Genomic DNA, 21,883 nt, shown 5'->3' on the forward strand with positions numbered 1-21,883 from the left:
AGGTTGTTGGGTCAGTGCTGAAGTCAGGGAGGCTGTGACTGCAGGTTGTTGGGTCAGTGCCGAGTGAGAGACAGATGGGGGTTGAGGAGGGGACTCACTCTCAGGAAATTAACCAGATTGGAAGAAGAGGAGGAGGGTGGATGGGGCTTGCTGGATGATCGCTCTTTCCTCTGCATGTACAGGAAAACTCAAATGAGCATTTACTCTGTTACCTAATGAATAAAAACATAGGAAAAAGGTGATAATATTAATATGATTCCAAGGAATATGTTCAGGTAAGCGTGATTTCTGATATGTTCGACTGTGTGCAATTAGGTTAGCCTCAAAGGGGTGTTTTCTTTATTTGCAAACAGAAATGGGTCAATTCTGTGTTTAGAGATCCCTTGAAAATGTTACTAAAGTAAAAGCTAAGTACAGTTATGGATGTGCTCAGAGCTGAACGCATTTATATGCTCATTGCTAACCATTTTCTAAATGATTGTCTTGAGAAATTGCGCCCTTGGCTGTATTCATTTCAATGTGAACAAGGGAGGGGAGTAAAGGGAGTAATTGTGAAGGCATACGAGACACTGGAAGTAAAAAGTTATTCATCTTGCCTGTTTCTGCCTAGATTGTCATGCTACTGATTTTAGTGCGTATGTTATATTTTCTATTTATTAGGTTTTGGTTGTAACTTGATAGCATGCTTTGAAACGCAGGTTTCTGTGCTTTACCAAGGAGAGGGGGAGCTGGGCTGAGCCATTACTGCGATGAAAAAAAAAGGCTTGATTTATGGAAGATTCATTATTTACTGCCCAATCTCCCCCCGTCCCCCCCATCCCTCCCCCCCTTTTCATACCCTTGGAACCACTAACAGGACAATAAAATGTGCAAATTTGATTGATCCTAATAGCAGACTGACAGAGTTCCAGCTGGGACATTTGGCATGTGCGTGCGCACTCCCATAGTGCGCTGCACCTGGGGGCTGACCCCCCTCCCACCCACTCCCCTCCCCTACACCCTCTCTCTATATCTATCTCCTGGTCTGGATGGTCTTCCACTAATGCTGCTGCTTGATGTCTATTTTTTATTTCCCTCTCTCCTATCCCCTCTTACCCCACCCATCCCCCACCATCTTGGTTGGGACAGAAAATGAATTCCGAGGAGAGCTGCTGAATCAGAGGTGGACTAGGGGAGAGAGGATCAGCAGTTGTGAAACGGCAAAGAGCCTGGGCCAGAGCAGACATATCAAAGTAAGTGACACTGCACTTCATTTCTGCTTTCCGAGCACTTCCCGGCTGGCAGCGGGTGGAGTGTGAGATGGGAAGAGAGTGTGGGGGGAGGGGGGGGGAGGGTGCTGAGGCAGTCGATATGCAGAGTGAAGCTGCGCACCTCAGCCCCTAAAACATGACAAATCAAACGCTACTTGTTCAGCTTTATTTTAAGGGCTCGGTGAAGAGTGCTTCCCGGCATTAAAGCTCGAGAGTCTTCAAAATACTTTCCTTGTTATGTTCGGCGAGAAAAACTTTTTCCGTTTGTTCCGACCTCTCATTGAGAATAGCTCTTTTTGTTTTGAGTAAATGGAAAAGGCTTCACTCATATTTTTGACCTGGGATCTGCTGGTATCTGTCAGTAGGCCGCAGGTGTGTGTGGAGGAGTGGTCCTCCTGGACAGTAAAGTTTCCAGCCTCTGGTTTAATGTCTCCTGTAAAAAGTGACATTGCCTTTAAAGCATGCGATGAAATTTTTTCAAACACTACTTCAATGAGTCGCAACCTCTCCAGCTAAAAAAGCTGCATCTCAGGGAAACAGCGCACTGTGCCACCTCTGTGCTGGTACGCCGAAATGGACGCGCTCCTAATTGGCAGTCATTGTACGTAGGTAATTTTGGAGACGTCAGCCTCTCTCCCTAGCTCGGCTCATGTTGCTCAGTGAATGTGGTGTGGTGCTCCTGGTCTCCCTTGTAAAAGTGAAAATGAATAAAAGGCTCATTTATGCACGCGGGGAAGAAGGGTGACCTTCTCTATGAAGTCATTGCCCCCAGCTAGAAATTTACATATAGCTGTCAGAATGCAGAAAGCCTTCCTGCCAGTATGGAGCACAAAGAGGGACATTATTAATAATGTACACCATCGCCTGCAGGGAAACTCAGACCTTCTTACGCTCGCTTTCCAGTAAAACTTACACTCTCCCTCCTCTCCGCTTTCAACTGGGGAACCATATACATTTTTCATTTAAACAATGTAATTAAAAACAAGGTGGAAGACATCTCTGCGCACTCGTTAAAAGTCCCACGTAGCTCGTTATGAAAATAAGGTGAACTCATTTCATTATATTTGTCGATTGCAGCTTGTTTGAAAGGAGAGGTATTTTTTGTATTAGTTCAAATTTCAAAGAGCCGCTTGTAGACGTGGTGGATCACCATGCTGCCAGGAATCAAAATTAGCTTAATACGAGTTTAAGGGAAACATATACAAGCTACTCGTGATCAATAGCCATTTTGTAATCTGTAAAATGACACTTAGGAGGAAACAGGATATTGTCACCTGCCTTGTATTGTGTTCCTTCCAAATGTGCAAAATCTAATGATTGTAATGAAAACCAACACAGTGTCCTCGCTGAAGCTTCAGAGCTGAGTTCAATAGCCTGTGCTGGGTATTTGATCCCTGCAACTTTTCACTCTGCAAACTATGAACTAAGTGTGAGATTGCTCCTTTCAAGCCCTCTTGGTTGAGTACACAAAGCCGGCTTGTTGTGCACATGAACATTCATCTAGATGGATCAAAAGTGTGTGTTGAAAGGAGCCTTGGCTTGCACCTGTACGCCCCAGTCACTCAGAGCCGGCTCACGCACACTGCACTTTTCATCCGCCTCTCCCCCTTTTAAAATCATTTATCAGCAGGAAGTGGCAATTGCCAGAGACTGTGTTTAAATCAACTATATCCCTGCCAACTTCAGCACTGCCTGGAACAAAGCCCCTAAGTGCAGGGCTTGCGATGAACGTGGAGCCCCTAGTAATCAAAACTAATAGCCTCATTGTGAAAAAAAAGCATCCGATAGCGGAGAGAGTGGAATGTTTCAAAAGCACAGTAAATGGGATGGAGGCGCTGGGGTGACACCTGCTCTTTTGTACCCGAGTGCAGACCTGCGACCAGGCAGGGCGTCTGGAGTGTGTGCGTGTGTGCTCATTATTATTATTAGTCGTATTATTATCATTACTATTATTATTATTATTATTATCATTAGTAGTAGTAGAAGTAGTAGTAGTAGCAATGGTAGTAACAATGGTAGTAGAAGCAGTAGTGGTAGTTTTAGCACCGTGAGGCAGAGATGTTGAATGGTCTTCAGTGGTGCGGAAGCGTGCGATGCTTGCAGTTCTTCAGGTGCAGTAAATTACAGGATGAGGGGAGGATTAAAGTATAGCACAAACACAGCGGTGCTGAGATTAATAGAAGCTCATTCCGCTTTCATTTTCACCACTGCAATCTTTCAACTTTCCTTTTGTGCCCTTTCCTCCCGTTTCTGAACAGTTTAAGAGACGCAGAGCTCCATCTACACTCTTTGTTCCATGTGCGCTTATGTTGTTATTTTCGTCCTGCGCTCTCTCAATACTAAACGGGGGTTGAAAGGATGGGCATTGCAGTGAATGCAACGTAGCGATGTAAGCTCAGCCAAAATGTAGCTCAGGAAATATTGGAGTTTATTGTGCGTGTGTATATGTGTGTTTGTGTGTGTATATATATGTCTCTGTATGTGCCTTTCTGTATGTGTGCCTGTGTGTGTGTGTGTGTGTGTGTGAGAGAGAGAGAGAGCATCATTTTGTGCACGTGTTTGTGGACATAAATGTTTGCTTCCCAAAGAGAGATCCCCTCCTGACCCTGTGCGTCTGTTCTGCTTTGGGACAGATGAGCCTTGACACTGATGAGAAGAGAACACGCACAAGATCCAAGGGAGTGAAAGGTGAGTTAACAGTGACAGCTCTTTTCCTGTATTCCTGGAGCACGTCGCTCATTAAAAGGTGCTGTACTGTAGCTCTTTTTCAACATCAAGTATCATTTTCTCGTCAGCAGTTTTTTTTTCTTCCCGCTGGAAGACTCAGCTCTTTTCAAACTGCCTAGTAAGACTGTGAGTGCAAATGTGGTGTGAGACCCAGCCCAGACACTGCTGTGTGTATTTGGGATGTCTCTGAGACCATGTGTGATTATAGTTTAAAAAAAGTGTTACTGATGGATGGGAAATCTACCACAAGATTATAATTATCAGTGTTACGGGTACAGTATATCAGTCAACTATACGTTTTAGATTATGTCTGTACTGTAATACTTGATTATACAGTAAAATGGACCTGAAATGTTATGATACTGGGCAGTATACTTCCAAGTGAATCATACAGTTAATCATATGGCTAACTTTAATACCCACATTCACACTTTAGCATTGTTTTCTTTTCTGATGGTCTTTTACTTTCACATATATTTCTATTACACATTGCTGACATTAAAAAGGACATTGGGGATTATTGTTTCAGTGCTCTCTATTGCACTTTTCATAGAACAGTCAGAACATTCAAATTAAAAGCTTTTTTCTCAAATTCAAAGCTGCCCCCTTTAATCTATTGATTGCTGTGACCTTTGTTTCTAGTGCACACATAGTAAGTGATTTTTGTTTTTAATGTATAGGGTGTATTTTCACCAATGCGTGCAATTTTATTTTAATTTCATTCTTGTCATCAGAAAAAAATGAATTGCCACAATTAATCATGTTGTGATACAGTTCAGTAGTCCGGGCATAATTGTTTCCTCTTGATTCATTGTGGTTTTGCTGATTCAGCCAGGCAGTTTGCCCCTAATGATTTCACATATGTGTCTGTAAAAGTTACGGTGTATAGGATTTATATTAATTTGTGATTTAACAAGCATAGATCTTATTGTGGATTGTTTGAGAGTTATATCAATGTTTCATTTTCTCTATCCCTCAGTACCAACAGAGCTTGTAGGACAAGATTTAAGGTAAGATAAATACTTAACATGTTTCCATGTGCATTGTGTATGTGCCAAAACATCACGAACATCAACTTCACCATTTTTAATTGACCTAATGACAATGGGAAAAACTTTAAAATGAAGTCCAGATTAATTAAAATTTTATACTTCGATATGAGTACTCAGAAATGGATTCAGATAATATCATTGCAAAGGCAGATGCAATGCACTTTCTGTTGCTTTCAGTACAGCTGTCTTTACTGTGTACTATGTGGGGCATGCTTTCTATAATGTTATACCTACTTCCTAAGTTTTCCAGGAAAAAAAAATCATAGCGCTCCCAAATAGTTCCTTCAGAAAATCCTACATGCACTGACTGGGCCAAATACCCAAGAAATTGTTGGTTTAAGCCTGGGTTATGCCATTTACTGACTGCCTAGGACACTGAGTGCAGAGTGGGGTCAAGTCGGCCAGGGTTTACCATTACATTACTAATACTGCAATTAATTGAAAACTATCTGAGAATTATTTTCACTGAAATATTTAAATGAGAAATGCCTTTTATACAACTGCTTTTATTACTTGTTTAATTACATAATAGGCAGTCATTGGCATTATCTGAGTCATGTTAATGTTTGTTTATTTTAATGTTTTCCTTCTATTTAAAAAACATTTCATGGCCCCATTATAAAAAGCTGAGATAACCGCTATATCTAATTAGTTCATACTAAGAAATGTTTAAGCTGTGGAATTAAAATTTCTGGTTTTCTGGCTGGAACTCAGATTGATTCAAGCTCTCTGTGATAACCACTGAATTTAGCTTGAGGTGTATTGTGAGAGTAGTACAACACCGTGGAAGAGATGTGAAATGAAAATGGTCGCTATCAGCACTCTACCAGGGGGAAAATGTAAAGTTCTGATACACCCTGAAGCCAATGGTCATTACCAGCAATAGCATTTTTGAGAATTTCCATTTCAAAGGTCAAAGGTCAAATTATTACTCACAGGATTTGTCACTTTCTGGAGGGCCACTTTCTGCTTGAACTGTTTTGGTCAGGCGTGAATCTGCAGTGACTGCTCTTTTATTCAGATTTATTAGGCAGTTGTAGCAGAAGCCATCTCCCTTTATGAATCCACACAACTGTACTTTGCTTCAGCATGGTTGCATCTGTTTTCCCGAACCCATTGCTTCTGATCCCGCAGTCATTTTCTGACTAATTCCTTGTTTGTCATGCCTCACCTCTCAGCAAGGATCAACATTGAGCATTCACACCTCAGGGCATTGGAGTGGGTGCACTGTCAAATTAGAAATGCTAATGAAGCATGTAATAAATAAAACTAATAATATTGATTAAAACAATAATGGCAAATGCCAAGAGAAGTTAATGAGAACTCGCATGAGCACTCTGAGGGCTGAGGATATTTGACATGTGAAAAATGGGTGACAGTGCAGTTAGTTCAGGAAGGAACAGAAGAGTTGTAGTGTTTGCAACTAGCAGCTTTAGCTGTATGTGTGTGTGTGTGTGTGTGCGTGTGCGTGTGTGTGTGGGGGTGTGTGTGTGCATTTGTGTGTGTGTCCTCTGACTTCTCTGGGTCAGTGTGTGTTCAAGACACCTGCATTCTCCAGTGGGGGGAAAAGTTCTAAAAGTATCTAATTTGAACCAATTTATCTCTGACTCCATTCAGCTGCCCAACCCCAGGATGCAATGGCTCAGGTCATAACAGTGGAAAATATGCAAGACACAGAAGGTAGGGCAGACACAACCCAGCCCCTATGGCTCTGCAATGTAGAACAGACCCGAGACGGGTAAACTATTCTCCCCAGGCAGCTCAACGGTTGAGCCAAGGCAATGTTTGTCACAGGCCGGGAGGCAGTGCTTTGGAATGTGTCACAGGTTTATTGCCTCCCTGTTTACAAGTGTATTTATTGTAGAACCAATTTTAGACTATACATATTATGGATCCCACCCTCCCTTCCCTTTATGCTTGTTTCTAGCCAAATTATTCACTGAATTATGCCCTCCACTGCCTTTTTTTGTTAATTAAACTTTCCAGTCAATTGCATATTATTATTTGTGTGCTAACACATTGCTCCATGTTGAGAATATTGTCAGCATCTTTCCATTATTCGCATCAAATCCCCTGTCATTTACTCATGAATGGCCACATTGTTGTTTATTTGTTGTTGCATTGTTTGGGCCGCGATCAATATGCCAGATGAAGGGGTTTGTGCTGTGCGGCTCGGACGGAACAGGAGCTGTCCCCTGCCGCTTTCTCCTCTGCCTCCCTCCTGACCCCGCTCTGCTCCTGCCCACAGCGCGCTGAGCTGCCCCTTGGCCCGGAAGAGGAAGCTCCAGGAGACGGAGACGGAGCAGGACCAGCCCACGTCGAAGAGGAAGTCCTACCCGCTGAAGCTGGCTCTGGATGAGGGATACAACATGGACAGCGACGGCAGCAGCGAGGAGACGGAAGCCAAGGAGGACTCTGCCGAGGAGTCGGAGGAGGCTCAGGAGGAGCAGCAGGAGGTGCCAGAGGAGAAGGAGAAGACCAGAGAGACACAGAGTACAGCCGAGCCTGCAGATGGTATGGCTTCACACCAGATAAATTAATAATAGTAGAAACAGTCTTTGTGATTTTAATGTCACTTAAAATAGCGCATCCAAGCCTATTTATTCATTATATGATATCAATGATGTTTAACTGATATTAAGTCTGGTTGGGCAGATGCTTCTAGTAGGTATCTAACCAGTCTTTGACTTGTTTTCTCCTACAGAAGAATGTTTGGTAGTGGACTCGGGAAGCACTGTAAGATCAAAAGAAGGCGAGCCGTCGCCCAAATCCATGCCTATTCCTGCCACTCAGAAGGAGGACTACACCAGCTACCATGAGATGGTGGCCAGCTCCCTGCTCAACCTAGGCCAGATCAGCCCGGCCGAAGCCACACCTACCCAACAGCAGCCTGCCGTGGATCCAGAGGCGGACAGTCAGGAGGTAGCAGAGCGCGACACCGTGGAGGAGCAGGCCGACATGGAAGAGGAGGAGGATGAAGATGAAAGAGAAAGCACAGGAGAAGCACAGGAGAAAGGAAGAGTAACTGTGGAGCAGCTAGCAGAGGGGCAAACCATGGAAGAGGAGGAGGATGATGAGGAAGAGGAGGAAGAAGATGAAGAAGAGGAAGAGGATGGGAAGCAGAGACAACACAGCCAGAAAGACAACTCAGACCACCAGTACTTCAGTGGGGAGTTCCAGCAGCTCCAGGTGCTTCGAGGCAAGGAGGAGGTGGAGGAAGAGGCCATCCCAGAGAGACAGAGTGAGGAGACCCCAGAGGAAGAGGAAGAGGAGGAGGAGGTGGAGGAGGAGGTGGAGGAGGATGAGGAAGAGGAGGAGGAAGAAGAGGAGGATGAGGTTGAAGATGAAAATGAAGAGGAAGAGGGAGCCTGCACTATGCGCGACACCTCCAGCGCCATCACCACTGGCAGCCCAGCTCAGGGATTGGACATTGAGTCACAGAGCGAGGCCCACAGGCCCACACCCCCAGAGGACTACACTTCCCATAAGGCCGGAGCCTCCGTGGTCATCGAGGTGCGGTCGGAGGAGTCGGAGAAAGACGAGGATGAGGACGAGGACGGGGACGACGAGGAGGAGGACGAAGATGACGACAGCCTCTCTCAGAAGTCGGTGGTGACAGACGAGTCCGAGATGTACGACATGACGCGGGGGAACCTGGGGCTGCTGGAGCAGGCCATCGCTCTGAAGGCCGAGCAGGTGAAGGGCCCACGCGAGCTCGGCCGAGCCCCAGACCACCTCAGGTACTTCACAATGGAGGACCGTACCAGCAAGCCCATGGACGCCATTCGCAAGGGCTATTTCAAAGGTATGCATGAAATAAACACACTGATACAGTACACACATGTATGTGCATGAGCTCTCCTCGTGAAGTATCTCTCCACGGATTGGTTCGTAAAGATAGACAGGATAACTACCAATTACATAAGGAAGTGCGGAGAGGAGCGGGAATGATGTAACATGATTAGATTGATTCCTTGTTTGTTTTCTGGTGCTATTACCTGGCTCCTGTGAGCTGGCTCAGTGCCCGCTCTCCCTTCCATTCGCTCATGTGGGTGCAGTGAAGGGAGTCCTCTCCTGCCGTGTAGCAGCTCACACTCTGCCCAGTTTTAATTAGAAGGTGCATGTCTTGTTAACATTCAATTTGCAGGCCACTGGAGCGCCACATCTCTCTCTCTCTCTCTCCCTCTCTCTCGCTCTCTCACTCTCTCGCTCTCATTCTGTGTGTATAAGGATAGCAGGGCCCTGAGAGCAGCTTAATGAGAGCCATTTTTTGTTTCAATGAGCCCAAGATGGCCACAGGCTTTCCATTTTCTTGCCTGTGATAATTGGTGCATATTAAAATCACATCATATCTTCATAAATAATGACAATAATTGCAATAATAAATGTGTATGTAGTTATATATATATATATATATATATATATATATATATATCATTTATTTATTCTTTTTTTTTTCAGTGGGAAAGGTATTTGAGAAGGATTAGAGTTAGAATTTATAGATTTGTGCTTCCCACTTCTGCCCTCACAGAGAGCTCTAGACCAGAGAAACGGGAAATCAAATGCCCCACCCCTGGATGTGATGGGACAGGTCATGTGACAGGGTTGTACCCACACCACCGCAGTCTGTCTGGCTGCCCGCACAAGGACAGGATCCCTCCAGAGAGTGAGTACTGCCCTTTTCTGTCTGTCTGTCAGTCCACCTCTGGATAGAATCTGCACCCAAAAATTAGCAATAGACACAGAGTCTTTCTTAATGGTGAACCACCCGTTAATTGCTGGGCACAAATTTGGTTTAACTCCATCCACTCTGCCCCCTTGTGGTTGAGTCATTGAAGTCTCAAATTATTGTTGCTTTCATATTTGTATCATACAAAAAACTGCAACGTAATAAAACCGCAAAACGACAATGCCAGATTGTTAAAAAGACTCTCCGCTAACAAGAACAGCAGTTTAGTTTCTTATCAGTTTCTTAATTGCAATGCAGGGCAATGAAACAGCAGGCTCCCCCATGCCACGCTAATGGTTTACAGCCCTGACTCAGTCACAGACTCAAGACAATAAAAGGCATATTCTGACAATCTTTGATACTATTTCTCTATGTCCAAAAAAATCCTGTTCCAATATAGGAACAAAGATATACAATTCAGAAGTTGCATGAATAAACACAGTTTTTTTTTTTTTTTTGCAGTTTTTGGAAAACTGGTGTGGAATTAGAATTTCTGTCGATATCTTTACCATATTTTGTACATGGTTTGTAAGTTGACATCAAATTCGTGCACAAATATGAAGTCGTTTTGGGTTCGTCCTTGACTTAGAAATTGAGATATTCAGTGCTAAACTATAAAAACAAGGCTTTTTGTAATTGTTTTGTATTTTAGTGTAACTTTTGTATACACTGTACGTACATGCTCAGTTCATTTGTTCAGAAAGTTCGAAATGGTGTAAGCCTCTTCTTTAATTTAAGTACATCCATGTGTGTGCAGCAAATAGTTTTTGAGATATTGACAATTTTATAGTACAAAATAGGTAGGAATTGCCCTCTGGGGGGTTGGGGGCAAAGTGGAAAAGGGTTAAGTTTTTTTCTTCAGTTTCAGTATGTGTGTATAGACTGAGCAAATTCAACTGACTTAATGGGATTATCGTATGTCTGGACAAATGGTGTGATGCACCAATCAATCACTTTTAAAGTACTCTATTATGAGATGAAATAGCTTAACTGATTTTCGATTAATAACCCAGCCTGTCCAGCCCCTCAGTAATAGATTTATCTGTATAAATTTAATCGAGGATGGGTTTGTGGTGAAACTTTCTCCAGAGACCCATATGGCTCCAAGAATAACAAGCAATGGACCCATTAGCAAATTTTAAGGCACATTTAATCTTGGATAGTGCATTTTTACTGTGTCATTAGGAAAATACGCACATTAAAATGCCACACTAAAGAGACAAAACTCACAAAGCATAATTATAACAAACAGAGAAAAAGCTTCATTAGGATGGTTTATTACCTTCCTCCTGGTCTAAATTGCACTCATCAGTTTGTGTGATCTAAAGCCTCTCTTTCTGTCACATACACAGTCCTGGCCATGCACGAGAATGTGCTGAAGTGCCCGACCCCCGGCTGCACAGGACAGGGTCATGTCAACAGCAACCGTAACACCCACAGAAGGTAAGATACGCAGATACACATCCACCTGCATGGTACAGTATGTGGGTCCTTTTGGAAATTAGCTGAAACAATGGCAACTTCCGTTCTCTAATGTTACTCTTTTTGTCTGTTTTCCCAGTTTATCAGGGTGCCCCATCGCAGCAGCAGAGAAGCTGTCCAAAACTCACGACAAGCAACAGCTCCCTCAGCCTATAAGTGAACACCCCAAAGGGAGCCCTAACTCTGATAGAGTACTCAGGTGAGTGGCTACTGGTGGTTCAGCCCCACTGAATACTCGCTGAATCTTATTCAGTATGAACAGACACTAAAACATGGTGAAAGCTCATTGAGAGCTCACTCACACAATGCACTGGTGGTGCTTCTAGTTGCCTGGGACCAAGTAATCAGATGGAAAGTCCAGGAAACAATTTGATTGCTTACTGCTTTTGTCAATGAAATGTCAGTTCCAGAAAGTACTACATGATTGGTCAGTTCTTAAAAATACAGTTGAATCCTAGCATCTGTGCACCAGCACACACTCCTAGCATCTGTGCACTACCTTCCCTCCTCTCATCTGCAAGAATTATAATTAATGACTTGTGTGGTTTTATGCTGAGTGCATGTTCCATTCTGGGTATTTTAATTATGCGGCAAATAAGCTAATTATGCAAGTTATAGAGCATTCTGAGTCTAGAAAAAAAATGGCTTCCTTTGAGGGACCTCATCTATGGCCAGGCAAAGCATGCAGGATTAAACCATAACAAACCTAAGCTTCTTTTTAAAATTCAAATGAGCATTTATATGGTGTGAAACCTTGTGAACAAAACATGCACAACATAAAAGAGACTTTGAGAAATTCACATTCCGTCCGTTAATGGACTGTTCTTATTAGGTTGTGGAAATACAACTGATTAGTCATACTAATCCTGCAGTCTTTGTTCTACATTGCGAAGTGTGTTATTGAGGAGAAGGCGGCCTCCTCCAGCTGTAAGCCCTGGGTTAGCACTACACCGCACGGGTGACTTTAAGGAAGCTCTTGTTGTGAATGGAATCAGTTGCTGCCTCTCTGTGCCTGGGATGAGACAGGAGGGAGCTCTGTGTTATCTTACCAGGGTGCTTTCCAACCTTTCGCGCTTTAATTTGCCCGGTTCCTGATAAAAAAGAGCATGGAATCTGTTCCGACGCACTCGTTTGCTGCTGGATTTACCCAAGCACGTCTGACAGGACACTCCGCTCTGGGAGAAAATGAGAGGGTTTAAGCTCTTAAATTCCTCACAGTACAATATGTAAATGTGCCCTCTGCTGATAAGACAGCTTTAAACCCCACACCTCTTACTCCCAAGGCAAATATCTCTTCCCCTCTCTTGTCCCTCTCAACTCTGCTGTATTCACGCTCTCTCTCTCATCTTTCTACCTTCGCTAAACTCCCTTACCAAGTTTTCCCCTCACTCCCCCCCTCCCAGCTGCTTTCCTGTTTCCTTTTCCACACTCTCCTCTCTCGCTGTTCTCCTTCTCTTTTATCTCCTCTCCCCTTTTCTTCTCATCTCTCTGTCTCCCCTTTCTGCTGTCCTCCCTCCAAAACAAATACAGAAATTTTTTAATGCTGTGATTTCTCAGTTTTGGCCGTCACTGAACCCTCCCATCTCTCTCGACTCCCTTTTTTGTCATTGTCTCCATTGCCCACACCTCACCTCTCCTCTCTCTCTCTCTCTCTCTCTCTCTCTCCTGTTTTCCTCTCCTCTCACAGCTCTGTCTCCTCTTTCCCGCCTGCCCGCAGGCCCATGTGTTTTGTGAAGCAGCTGGAGATCCCTCAGTACGGTAGCTACAGACCCAACGTGCTCCCCACCACACCCCGCGCCAACCTGGCTAAGGAGCTGGAAAAGTACTCCAAGGTCTCCTTTGATTATGCAAGCTTCGACGTTCAGGTCTTTGGAAAACGCATGCTTGCGCCAAAGATACACACCAGTGAAACCTCACCAAAAGCCTTTAAACGTAAGGATCCTGATGTCTGCACTGTGCCTGTAGAGTTTAACATTTTCTGCCATTGTTCAAAGTGTGGTTTTCTTTAGATATCTTGTATACTATGGCTCACAAAGTAAGGGTAGGCCTGTACAGTAACCATGCACAGGGGTATGGCTTATAGGGAGACTGATATGGGGCATCTGGGCTGGGTGGGAATATTCCTAATAGTTGAAAATGTTTTGTACTTTTCTCCAAAATATATTCCCTCCATACATTCAGCTGAAGAGATGAATGGCAGTCTTTGTGAAGTGTAAACGTGTTGGTGTCACAGGCTGCGCAGGATAATGAGACACAGTGAATTAATCTGTCCCTCTCCGCCCAGCAGCCAAACCATTCCCCAAGGCCTCGTCCCCCAACTGCAGCATGCCAGGGGGCTACGCCAAGAACGCCTCCTCCTCCTCCTCCTCCTCCAGCGGATATGACTACTCCCACGACGCTGAGGCCGCCCACATGGCCGCCACCGCCATTCTCAACCTCTCCACCCGCTGCTGGGAGAGGCCGGAGAACCTGAGCACCAAACAGCAGGACCTGGCCAGCAAGGTAGGCCTCTCCCCTCCCCTCCTCACACCCTCCAAACATGAAGAGCCCTCCCCTTCTCCACACCCTCCAAACATGAAGAGCCCTCCCCTCCCCACACCCTCCAAACATGAAGAGCCCTCCCCTCCCCACACCCTCCAAACATGAAGAGCCCTCCCCTCCCCACACCCTCCAAACATGAAGAGCCCTCCCCTCCCCACACCCTCCAAACATGAAGAGCCCTCCCCTCCCCACACCCTCCAAACATGAGGAGCCCTCCCCTCCCCACACCCTCCAAACATGAAAGCCCTCCCCTTCTCCACACCCTCCAAACATAAAGAGCCCTCCCCTCTCCACACCCTCCAAACATGAAAGCCCTCTCCTTCTCCACACCCTCCAAACATGAAAGCCCTAGCCCCCTCCACCTCTCTTTCTAGTCCTCTGATTCTTATTTCAGGAATTTCTAAAGAGGTTAATAAAACATTTAGTGCTAACAGTAGTAGCTGTCGTAGAGGCTGTTGAAGCAGCATCAGTAGTAGTGCCAGTGGTAGTAATAATAATATTAATAATAGTAGTAATAATAATATTATTGCACCTAACCCCCAAATGCTCCTGACGAGCTGGTTGGTGCCTTGCATGGCAGCCAATCGCCCTTGGTGTGTGAGTGTGTGTATGAATGGGTGAATGAGAAGCATCAATTGTACAGCGCTTTGGATAAAGGTACTATATAAATGCCAACCATTTACCATTTCATAATAATAATAATTATAACAATAGTATTGAGAAGTAGAACCCAGTAAAGTGCTTTGCATACAGTATGCTCAATCCTTTCAAAAAGGAATTTTGCACAGAGTTGCAGCAGTTGTGGCAGTAGTCATAGTGATAGTCGTTGTATTATTGCTGCAGCAGTAGTGGTAGAATGCTGGAACGTGGAAGGAGAAAAATATTGAGTTGAAATTGCATCATTCTGCACCGGTATGCTCGTGTTTTCTTATTATTTTTACATTTTGTTTGCTGCCAGGCTGTCCATTAAGGTGGTCAGGTGGCTTTTCTCTTTTTCCCCTTGCCACAATAAGTCCAATCACACATTCTGTGAGTAAAAATGATTTTTTTTTTGCCTGTGATGGTGGTATAATTGTACCAGCACTTTCCTCAGAGTGATTTTTAAAAGCTTTCAGCTCCTTGGAGAGTGACTACTTCATCACTTTTCGATTTCCTGATATTATTTTTTTCCTGGGATTGGGATAAAAAAGGATGATAAATGGCTGGAGTAATTGGGGAATCGAGCAATTTGGGGGCAGACCTATTTCTCTCGGTGTTCACTCGCTTTCCCGAGCTCTTATCACTGCTTTTAAACGCTGCACTGGGTTTCATGAATGGAGTCCAGGCTATGGATGGATGCAGTAACCACCAAAGAATGATGGTGTGGACAGGTGTAAGGAAATGCATTTTCAGCTGCGATGTATGATGGTGTCACGGCGTGATTATCGGTGACCTCCCCCCTCCTCCAGAGCATGGACATCGAAGTAGACGAGAACGGCACGCTGGACCTCAGCATGAAGAAACCCGTCAAGCGAGAAGGCAGTCTGTCCGGCGTCAGTCCTGGCGTGCGTTCGCCCGACCCTTCCTCCTCCTCTTCCTCCCAGCACCCGGGCAGCAGTGACATGACCTCACCCCATCCCAGCCACGCCTACAAACAGGAGGAGTGGGAGGGGCCTCTGGACTACACCAAACCCAACCGCCAGCGGGAGGAAGACCTGGAGGAGGTCAGCATTTTTCTGTTTTTTACTTTACATAAAACAAAACGGGCAAAACAAAAAATTGTCTTTATGACGGTAAATGAATATTGCCCAGATCTCACATGATGCTGCAAAGACAGAAATAAATGGAATATCTTGGCTTATTTGCCCAGATGGAGCAGACCACGCAATCATTTGCCTCATCTGATGCTGAGGACTGTGAGATGATGCAGGACTGCCTGGAAGACAGGAAGTACCCTGGAGAGGTCACGACCCCCAGCTTCAAAGTCAAATTCCAGACAAAGGACTGCAAGAAAGAGCTACTGCTGTAAGTACCGCCCCCTGCAGCCTCAATGTGGCTACGGGCACCTGCGCCTACTAGAACCCAATCACAAAGCTAATATCTGTGATGATAGAATCTAAAACAAATTAACATCTGTCGCAGGTCTTTAAATTCTTTGTTTACAAGGAATGAAGCACCGTGCCAGGAATACTAAACCACTGCATTAACAATGGAGTTCCTACAGGAAGTTTGTTTTGCTCAAGGTTGACATATTTTTGTATGTACGGAACACAGTTATGTGAAATGTTAATTACAGGAATTAAGCATCTCATTTGCATAACCCATTGTGCAAGCTGCAGTTATGTTGGAAGAAGTCTAACATGAAATATTTCAGTTGGACAATTTGTAATGGAAAGCTAAATTAGCTTGGAAAATCAGTCTGTGATATGTCAGTCCAGTTGACTGAGGTGTCTCTCTCCTGCTGTTTTTCCTCCAGGTGCCCTACTCCTGGCTGTGACGGAAGTGGCCACATCACTGGAAACTATGCATCCCATCGCAGGTATATTACTAAAAGATATGCGGTGCCCAGAAATACTTAAACTCTCATGGAGTCAGGTTGTCTCTTTTCACTCAGGCTTGGATAAAGGTCTATGTAATGCGCGTTATTATACTTAGCTAATTCGTTTTTTTGACTGGTTAATTTATAGAAAGGCTTCACTTCTGTTTCCACCTTCTACTCTGACCTGTCTCACATTTTCTTATTCCTTCTCCCTCCTTCTCTCTCCTTCACTCCTCCTCCTCCAGTTTGTCTGGGTGTCCTCTTGCTGATAAGAGCCTGCGGTCCCTCATGGCAGCCCACTCTGCTGAGCTCAAGTATGTCTGTTCCCAACTGTGCTGCTTTCCCCACCTGACTGCACTATGGCTGCCCTGTTTACCGCTGTGTCTGCCACTGAACCCTCTCTCTCTGCAGACTTAGCCCTCCCAGGGCCTCAAATTCCAATCAATGTCTTTGATCATGTTTGTTTAACCAATGGAAACACCTTACTTTTTGCATGGTTTTGAAACTAATTAGTAATCATCTTATTGAGCATACAATTTTATATAACATTTTGTGGAAGGAATGTTTTCGTGCTTAGCTGTGTTGTTGCCTTACAATCGGCTGTTCAAAGAGTACAGCTGAACCAATATTGTCAGCGGGGCGTGCAAACTACAAAAAAGTGTAATAAGGTCTCTAAAACATCAATTTACATACTGAGGGGCAGTATTTTCCCTGGAGTGCCGTGCCTGTTTAACTTTCTGTACCTTTAGCCAGCCCCCAGTTTTGATTAAAGTCCTGCTGCTGTTATTTGATGTATGGGCTGTTGAATAAAGCAAAAAAAGAGTCTGCCGTCATTTGCCCAGCATGTGTTTAATGGAATGTGGCATTGAAGTAGTGCTGCTAGTGATCTGGCATGAAATAAAGTGTATTTATATGAAGATCGCACTCTGCTGTGCCATGCTGGCCTTGCTGATGTCCTTCCTGTTGTCTTCCCTTCTCCCAGGTGCCCCACTCCAGGATGTGATGGGTCTGGTCATATCACTGGAAACTACGCCTCCCACAGAAGGTAGGCACCCATTATCATCACCATCATTCTCTTGCTTGCCATTTCATTGGAAGGACAGTTTTAGAGTTATAGTCAGTCTCCCCTGTTTGAAATTCACAGAGAGACACATCTTTAGACAGGACACTCGCATATATAACACGTTTGAAACATTTTTTTTTAACCTTTTTTTATTTCACGTGTTTTATTTTTTAGTTCTTTTGTTTTCATTAATTTCCTCAGTTATTCCGTTATTTTTTTGCTTTGATTTATATTTTTATATTTTTGTCCATCCTTCCATCCCTTTGTTCAACAGCAACATCCACACCAAAAAAAACAAACAAAAAAACAAACAAAAAAATTGTTGGAAGGTGTTTCCCACCTTTTTTTATCGGCTTCACGCTTTCTTTTTTCAGTTTGTCTGGGTGCCCGCGTGCCAAGAAAGGTGGAATAAAAACAACTCCCACCAAGGACGACAAGGAGGACTCCGAGCTCCTAAAGTTCGTACTGGAAAGAGAGCCACACCTTTTGTCTTTTTATGCTAATACTCCTTGGTAAAAAAACGGTCAGACAGCCGCTCCCGTCCCCAGCCGTGTGGTGGAGAGACGTGTGTCCCATCCAGCTTGTTCTCTTAAGTGCCGCCACGCCATGTTATCCTATACCCATCCCATCCTGAGGTGCTCTGGTACCTCAGAGTTATACTGCTGCAGCTCATGGTAGAGTAAACCAGTGTAGGTTATGTGTACTAATCGTAAAGTTTTAAAATAGGACAACATTTCAGATCACTTCTGAAATGATTGTGACTGCTCGTAGCATGCTACTTGTAGGAAGATGCAAACTGTCCATTGTGCTTTTTTTCTCCCTGTGCTGAATGTTTGTATTTTGTCATGAAAATGTCAATGAGAAAACCTCTCTGGTAAAATACTACCTTGTACAATCGGGAAGGGATTGCTCCTGTCTCTGCTGGAGGAGTAAGTTGATGGAGGCTTATTATCATGATAACATCTCGCAGACATTTGTAAGTGCCTCTTTTCTGGAAACCCTCTCTGCAAATTTAGATTTGAAAGGTTTTATGGGAAATTACAAAGTGGAGTGCTGGTTGGGTTCAAATTGAGGGGGTATTGCTGGTATTTCAACTTTCAAAGCCACGAGGTAATGATAACATAACAAATAAATAGATAACCCCTGATGCAAAGACATGATCATAACAGGTGACTGGCAAAATGACTGTTACAAGGTGGTATTTCAACCAGGTTCCCTTGCCCTCATCACTGGCCTTTCGATCACGTTTTTTCTGTCTGCTGCCTACTAACGTCATCTCCTCCTTCCTCTCTCCCCTCGATACCGCCCCCCTCCCCCCCTCCTCCCGATGCCTTTCAGATGCCCAGTTCCAGGGTGCGACAGTCTGGGTCACATCAGTGGGAAGTATGCCACCCACCGCAGTGCCTACGGGTGCCCACTGGCTGCCCGCAGACAGAAAGAGGGGCTTCTCAATGGCTCTCCGTTCTCCTGGAAGTCCTTCAAGACCGAGGGCCCCACCTGCCCCACCCCTGGCTGTGACGGCTCAGGCCATGCAAATGGCAGTTTCCTCACACACAGGAGGTAATCCAAGGAACAGCCAGGTCTACAGGGACAATATACTGACAATATGAGCAATCCATACATGAGGTTTTCATAGTTTTACCCACATGGGTCTTGTCATATTTGGGGTCCTACAGTGTGTCTGAACCCCAAATAATAATGGAGTAAAACCATTTTACGCTCAGACAATAAAAACACTATTCTGAATGACAGCACTTGGGATTGCCAAAAGTCCACCCCTGAAAAGTGCCAAACCCTCAAAGCTGCATTTCACCATTGAGGCACATATACTCATGTTAAGACCTCACTTGGGAGCACATCTGGGATGTGCTCCCAGATGTACAGAAGTAACGTGTGAAAAAGGCCTTAAATTGTGCTTCCACTTACGTTCACAGTCTCTCCGGCTGCCCCAGAGCTTCCTTCGCCAAGAAGAAGGCCAAGCTTCCTGGGGATGAATATCTCAGCACCAAATTCCGGGCCAGTGATGGTGAGACTGGGAGGAAGTTAGGGGATCAGGGGTTAAGGGACTCTTTAGTCTTTCAATTGTTCCACTTACTCTCAGGTTAAAAATGTTTTTTGTTTTCCCCTTAGTTCTTGACAATGATGAAGACATCAAGCAACTGAATAAGGAGATCAGTGAACTGAATGAGTCCAACTCTGAGATGGAGGCTGACATGGTCAACCTTCAGACACAGGTATGTTCATTAGCCTTTTATACATTGAAGCCTCGATTAGCTCTATTTAGCCTCACTATTTAGGCTTAAGTTGAGTGGAAGCATGGTTTGGGATGTTGCAGAGGGTAACTTTTGGATGTAGCTTCTATGTCTTGTGGAAGAGATGAAAACCATCCGCTTTTCAGATAAATAAGTGAGATCAGTCCTATGAAGACATAACTATTTGTGAAAACACTCAGGTTTGGTTTTGGTGTTCACAGATCTCATCCATGGAGAAGAACTTGAAGAACATTGAGGAGGAGAACAAAATCATTGAAGAGCAGAACGAGGCCCTGTTCATGGAGCTGTCGGGTCTAAGCCAGGCCCTGATCCACAGCCTGGCCAACATCCGCCTTCCGCACATGGTAAGCCCAGCTCATTTATACCACTGCATATACATGCTCAGTGTTAAAGCAACATTTACTGTTGTAGTATGTTAAAAGTACTTATGGTGCCGCTTGGACTTACACTCACTGAATACTTTATTAGGTAGGCCTGTACACCAGCTTGTTAATGCAAATATCAGCAAATTGTGTGGCAGCAACTAAATGCTTAAAAGCATGCAGACATGGTCAAGAGGTTCAGCTATTTTTCAGACCAAATGTCAGAAAGGGGCAGAAATGTGATCTAAGTGACCTTGAACGTGGAATGATTGTTGGTGCCAGACAGGGTGGTTTGAGTACCTTAGAAACTGCTCATCTCCTGGGATTTTCACTCACAACAGAGTTTGCAGAGAATGGTGCGAAAAACCAAAAATATCCAGTGAGCGGCAAGTTCTGCGGGCAAAAATGCCTTGTTAATGAGAGAGGTCAGTGGAAAAGTCCCAGACTGGTCAAAGCTGACAGTAAGGTCACAGTAACGCAAATAGCCACACATTATAACAGTGGTGGACAGAAGAGCACACAATGCATCAAACCTCTTAAGTGGCTAGGCTACAGCAGCAGAACACCAATAAGTAAAAACAATTTTTGGATATATACCTAATAAAGTGCTCAGTGTGTGTATATGTATTGAATTAACACTGTTTAAATGTACATTTTGAATATAGTGTATGTCAGGCCAGTTCTGTCAGTGCAGTGAGTTCAATAAACAAACCACCACAGAAGAGGGGTTGTACTGTATCTTGTAAATTTAACTTTTAATGTTTATTTTAGATTTGGCCACAATCATACATACTTATTTGAGTCCACAAATATGTCTAAATATTTATTTTAAATAATAATAATAACATCATCCCTGCATGGTCATTTTTTAAAGTAAGATTCTAAGGGACTTTCTGTTTCAAGTAGTCAACTAGCTACTGCCTATGCACATTCACATGTGGAAAATACGTATATTTCTGTTCATGAATCTTGGTTCAAGTCAAATCCTGTTTGGAGGCACAGAACCAGAGCTGGTGTATTTTATCCATGCATTCAGCCATGCAAATTGTCACAAGGAAATTCTACCATTCTAGGTTCTACTATTCGTTTAATTTGTTCTGTTCTTGAATGTTTGACATTTTTTACTTCAGCAGGAGCCAATAACTGAGCAGAATTTCGACGCCTACGTGAATATCCTGACTGACATGTACTCCAATAAGGAATGCTACCAGAACCCAGAGAACAAAGCCCTGCTAGAAACCATTAACCAAGCAGTAAAAGGCATCAAGGTCTGAAAAGAAAATCTGAGGAATTTAAGGAAAAATACATATTGTTATATGTAAATAATCAAACAATACAAAAAAGGGCATTCAGGTTTTTCAGCTGCAATGAACGTCTTTCCAGGGAGCATTCCATAACAAAAATTATAAAATGAATAATTTAATAAATAAATAAAAATAACAGGACCAAATCCAACCATGCTGCTGCCACTGGGATTGTAAGGACAAGTGGATCAGAACCAAATTCTTTCCTTTTTTAACTTTTTTGTTTTTCTGTTGTTGACATGTTTGGCTGTCCCGGATTTTCATACTCAGCATACTGCAGTCTGCCGTTAAAAAAATAAAAAATAAAATCAGGATCAAACAAGCTGATGTCAGATTGGATGCCAGCACCTGCCTCTGCAAAAATGAACAAAGGAAAGAAAATGAATTGAATGTCTACTCATACCCTGCGTGTTTGCTCAGCACGCTGTATTCGACAAAATTGCAATTGGCCCATCAAAAAAAGTTATTTATGTGTATATAGCAGTTAGCAGGAACTACCGTGGCCCTATGCTCCAAATCTCAGCCTTTGTGAGAAGAGACTCCTTAATCCTTAATGAACTCAGTGGTGTGCATTAGGGCCTT

General features: G+C 43.9%; 2 protein-coding genes across 2 annotated transcripts; both read left to right on the forward strand.

Annotated features, from left to right (window-relative positions):
- Positions 1-925: 925 nt before the first annotated feature.
- On the forward strand, positions 926-8,729 carry LOC133139516 (myelin transcription factor 1-like). The gene is made up of 9 exons (XM_061259092.1): positions 926-1,022; positions 1,129-1,232; positions 3,884-3,938; positions 4,957-4,987; positions 6,647-6,709; positions 7,278-7,543; positions 7,734-8,076; positions 8,422-8,661; positions 8,717-8,729. Exons 1-9 carry the CDS (start codon positions 926-928, stop codon positions 8,727-8,729), a joined length of 1,212 nt encoding a protein of 403 aa, XP_061115076.1.
- Positions 8,714-21,476, forward strand: LOC133138730 (myelin transcription factor 1-like). The gene is made up of 17 exons (XM_061257721.1): positions 8,714-8,834; positions 9,561-9,695; positions 11,111-11,201; positions 11,320-11,439; positions 12,958-13,172; positions 13,525-13,742; positions 15,230-15,484; positions 15,631-15,785; positions 16,237-16,299; positions 16,545-16,613; positions 17,282-17,344; positions 17,737-17,820; positions 18,701-18,922; positions 19,297-19,388; positions 19,493-19,596; positions 19,836-19,979; positions 21,131-21,476. The coding sequence occupies exons 1-17, from the start codon at positions 8,780-8,782 to the stop codon at positions 21,269-21,271; spliced, it is 2,226 nt and encodes a 741-aa protein (XP_061113705.1). The 5' UTR covers positions 8,714-8,779; the 3' UTR covers positions 21,272-21,476.
- Positions 21,477-21,883: the final 407 nt, after the last annotated feature.

This window comes from Conger conger, chromosome 10 (genome assembly GCF_963514075.1).
Source record: "Conger conger chromosome 10, fConCon1.1, whole genome shotgun sequence".
NCBI classification, from domain to species: domain Eukaryota; kingdom Metazoa; phylum Chordata; class Actinopteri; order Anguilliformes; family Congridae; genus Conger; species Conger conger.